This window comes from Phytophthora sojae, assembly GCF_000149755.1.
Source record: "Phytophthora sojae unplaced genomic scaffold PHYSOscaffold_22, whole genome shotgun sequence".
Classification (NCBI taxonomy): Eukaryota; Oomycota; class Peronosporomycetes; order Peronosporales; family Peronosporaceae; genus Phytophthora; species Phytophthora sojae.
The window spans coordinates 238,263-241,289 of NW_009258136.1; the positions used below are offsets into that span (position 1 = coordinate 238,263).

The 3,027-nt window shown below is 60.3% G+C and overlaps 1 protein-coding gene across 1 annotated transcript; it reads left to right on the forward strand.

Moving 5' to 3' along the window:
* Positions 1-797: 797 nt before the first annotated feature.
* PHYSODRAFT_535166 (hypothetical protein) lies at positions 798-1,332 on the forward strand (the record flags this gene model as incomplete). Its single annotated transcript, XM_009541361.1, has 3 exons — positions 798-1,051; positions 1,136-1,204; positions 1,311-1,332. The coding sequence occupies 3 exons, from the start codon at positions 798-800 to the stop codon at positions 1,330-1,332; spliced, it is 345 nt and encodes a 114-aa protein (XP_009539656.1).
* Positions 1,333-3,027: the final 1,695 nt, after the last annotated feature.

The window sequence follows — 3,027 nt, forward strand, 5'->3', positions numbered from 1 at the left end:
ACTTCATGAAGCTTACTCGCGTTTGCTTGCCGAGTGCGCACCCGTCGCACACCTCCCACTGCTTCACCGACATCATTGGGATGCCAGTGCCGTAGCCCTTCTTGACGATGGCGTCGAGACCACCATGGCCGATGTGACCAAGTCGAAGGTGCCAGAGGTACGACGTGGTGTCCCCTTGGCGATTCTTCGAGCTTGCCGCATTGGCCTCGTCAGCAGGCGTCCTCGGCGTCATGCAGAGCTTGAACAGTCCTTTGCCTTCGCGAGCGCCGAGCTTCCACTTGAGACCCTTCGTTTCCGCGAAGCACCCGTCGCTCTCGAAGGTCACTGGCCCGACGTCCTTGGTGAAGCGGCCGACGGAGAACAGGTTGCGCGACAGCTTCGGGATGTGCCACACACCCGTGAGCACACCCTTCTTCATGCCGCGCGGTGTCTGCATCGACATCACGATGTCGCCGCTCCCCACCGCCTGAACCACGCCGTCGTCCGCCAGATGCACGTCCACCGGAGAGATCTTCTTGTAGTTCTTCATGTACTCCTTCGAGTACGTCATGTGCTGCGTCGCACCCGAGTCGACCAGCCACATGCCGCTCAGCTTGGAGGCACCCGTGTCGCCACCAACCGAGAAGAGGAAGTCGCCAGAGTCATCTTCGACCTGCGCGACGTTCGCTCGTTGCGGCCTCTGCCGCTCCCCGTTCTCGCGGATCCGCACCGGACACTTGGCGATCCAATGTCCGTGCTCGCCGCAGTAGTGACAGGCGCTCGTCCTCTGCGCTTGCGCCTGCCGTCCCTTGCGCTTCATGTCCTCGTGCAGGAGCCGAGACGTCACGAGCTCCCACGTCAGCGTGTCGGAACGCGATTCCAACGCCGTGATGAGGAACTGGTACGACTCGCTCAGACTGGCAAGAAGCGTGATCACCAAGTCGTCCTCGCTGACCGGAGCGCCGACCGCGTCGAGCTGTTCCGCCAGCGTCTTGAGCTTGTTAATGTGCTCCAGCACATCATCACCTTCGTCCATCGTTGTCGTGAAGAACCGTCGACGAAGAAAGAGCTTGTTCGCCAGGCTCTTCTTCTCGAAGTGTCCCTCGAGTCTTGACCATGCATCATGCGCGTCCTTCGCCGACCGCACCAGCGGCAGCTGCGAGTCCTCCATCGCGAGACAGACGATCGCCAGCGCCTTGCGCGACTTCTTGCGAAACGTCGCTTGGTCCGCCGCGGTCGTGCACTGCTCGAGCTTCACTTCCCCACTCGTCACTTCCCACAATTCGCGCTCCTCCAGCACCATCTGCATCTTGAACTTCCATGTGTGGAAGTTGGTTCCGTCGAACTTGTTGATGCGGGCGGTCGCGGTCGGGGCGGCGTCCATGGCGAAGGCGTAGTCGGGGTCTTGGTCAGGGAAGACGGGGCTTGGGCTCATAACCAAAAGGAAGAGCACTTGAGCAGTAGTTGGCAAAATGCAAAGTGATTCGATTCAGGTCCTTAGTTCGCAACCGCGTGCTACCTCTAAGCCTGCTACTGGATACCTCTTACTGGATACACCCTACTGGATTCTCTACTGGATACACAGTTACCTTATCCAATCAGAGAACGCCACGTCGATGCCCATCTTGTACCCACAATCTTGGCGTAATCACCGTGACGTAATCATCGTCCCGTAATCACCTGAATGATTTCGGTACCACACAGTGAAGGTCACGCCGACCTCACTGATGACGCGTTCGCGTCACACGGTCGCTTGGCGGGGCGTCGTCACATCAGTCTTGACAACATTAACAAGCTCAAGACGCTGGCGGAACAGCTCGACGCGGTCGGCGCTCCGGTCAGCGAGGACGACTTGGTGATCACGCTTCTTGCCAGTCTGAGCGAGTCGTACCAGTTCCTCATCACGGCGTTGGAATCGCGTTCCGACACGCTGACGTGGGAGCTCGTGACGTCTCGGCTCCTGCACGAGGACATGAAGCGCAAGGAACAAGGAGGCGGTGCTGACGGAACCGCGCACGCTCAAGGTCAAGCGTTCATGACAAGCGACAACGGGAAGCGCAAGGGACGGCAGGCGCAAGCGCAGAGGACGAGCGCCTGTCACTACTGCGGCGAGCACGGACATTGGATCGCCAAGTGTCCGGTGCGGATCCGCGAGAACGGGGAGCGGCAGAGGCCGCAACGAGCGAACGTCGCGCAGGTCGAAGATGACTCTGGCGACTTCCTCTTCTCGGTTGGTGGCGACACGGGTGCCTCCAAGCTGAGCGGCATGTGGCTGGTCGACTCGGGTGCGACGCAGCACATGACGTACTCGAAGGAGTACATGAAGAACTACAAGAAGATCTCTCCGGTGGACGTGCATCTGGCGGACGACGGCGTGGTTCAGGCGGTGGGGAGCGGCGACATCGTGATGTCGATGCAGACACCGCGCGGCATGAAGAAGGGTGTGCTCACGGGTGTGTGGCACATCCCGAAGCTGTCGCGCAACCTGTTCTCCGTCGGCCGCTTCACCAAGGACGTCGGGCCAGTGACCTTCGAGAGCGACGGGTGCTTCGCGGAAACGAAGGGTCTCAAGTGGAAGCTCGGCGCTCGCGAAGGCAAAGGACTGTTCAAGCTCTGCATGACGCCGAGGACGCCTGCTGACGAGGCCAATGCGGCAAGCTCGAAGAATCGCCAAGGGGACACCACGTCGTACCTCTGGCACCTTCGACTTGGTCACATCGGCCATGGTGGTCTCGACGCCATCGTCAAGAAGGGCTACGGCACTGGCATCCCAATGACGTCGGTGAAGCAGTGGAAGGTGTGCGACGGGTGCGCACTCGGCAAGCAAACGCGAGTAAGCTTCATGAAGTCGTCGCCGAACCGTGCGAAGCAAGTGCTGGAGGTGGTCCACAGCGATGTGTGCGGTCCGATGCAGACGGCGACGTTCGGAGGCAAGCACTACTTCGTCACGTTCATCGACGACAAGTCGCACTTCTGCGTGGTGTACCTGCTACGGAACAAGTCGGAGGTGGCTGCCAAGTTCGCTGCGTTCGTCGCGTTGGCTGAGAC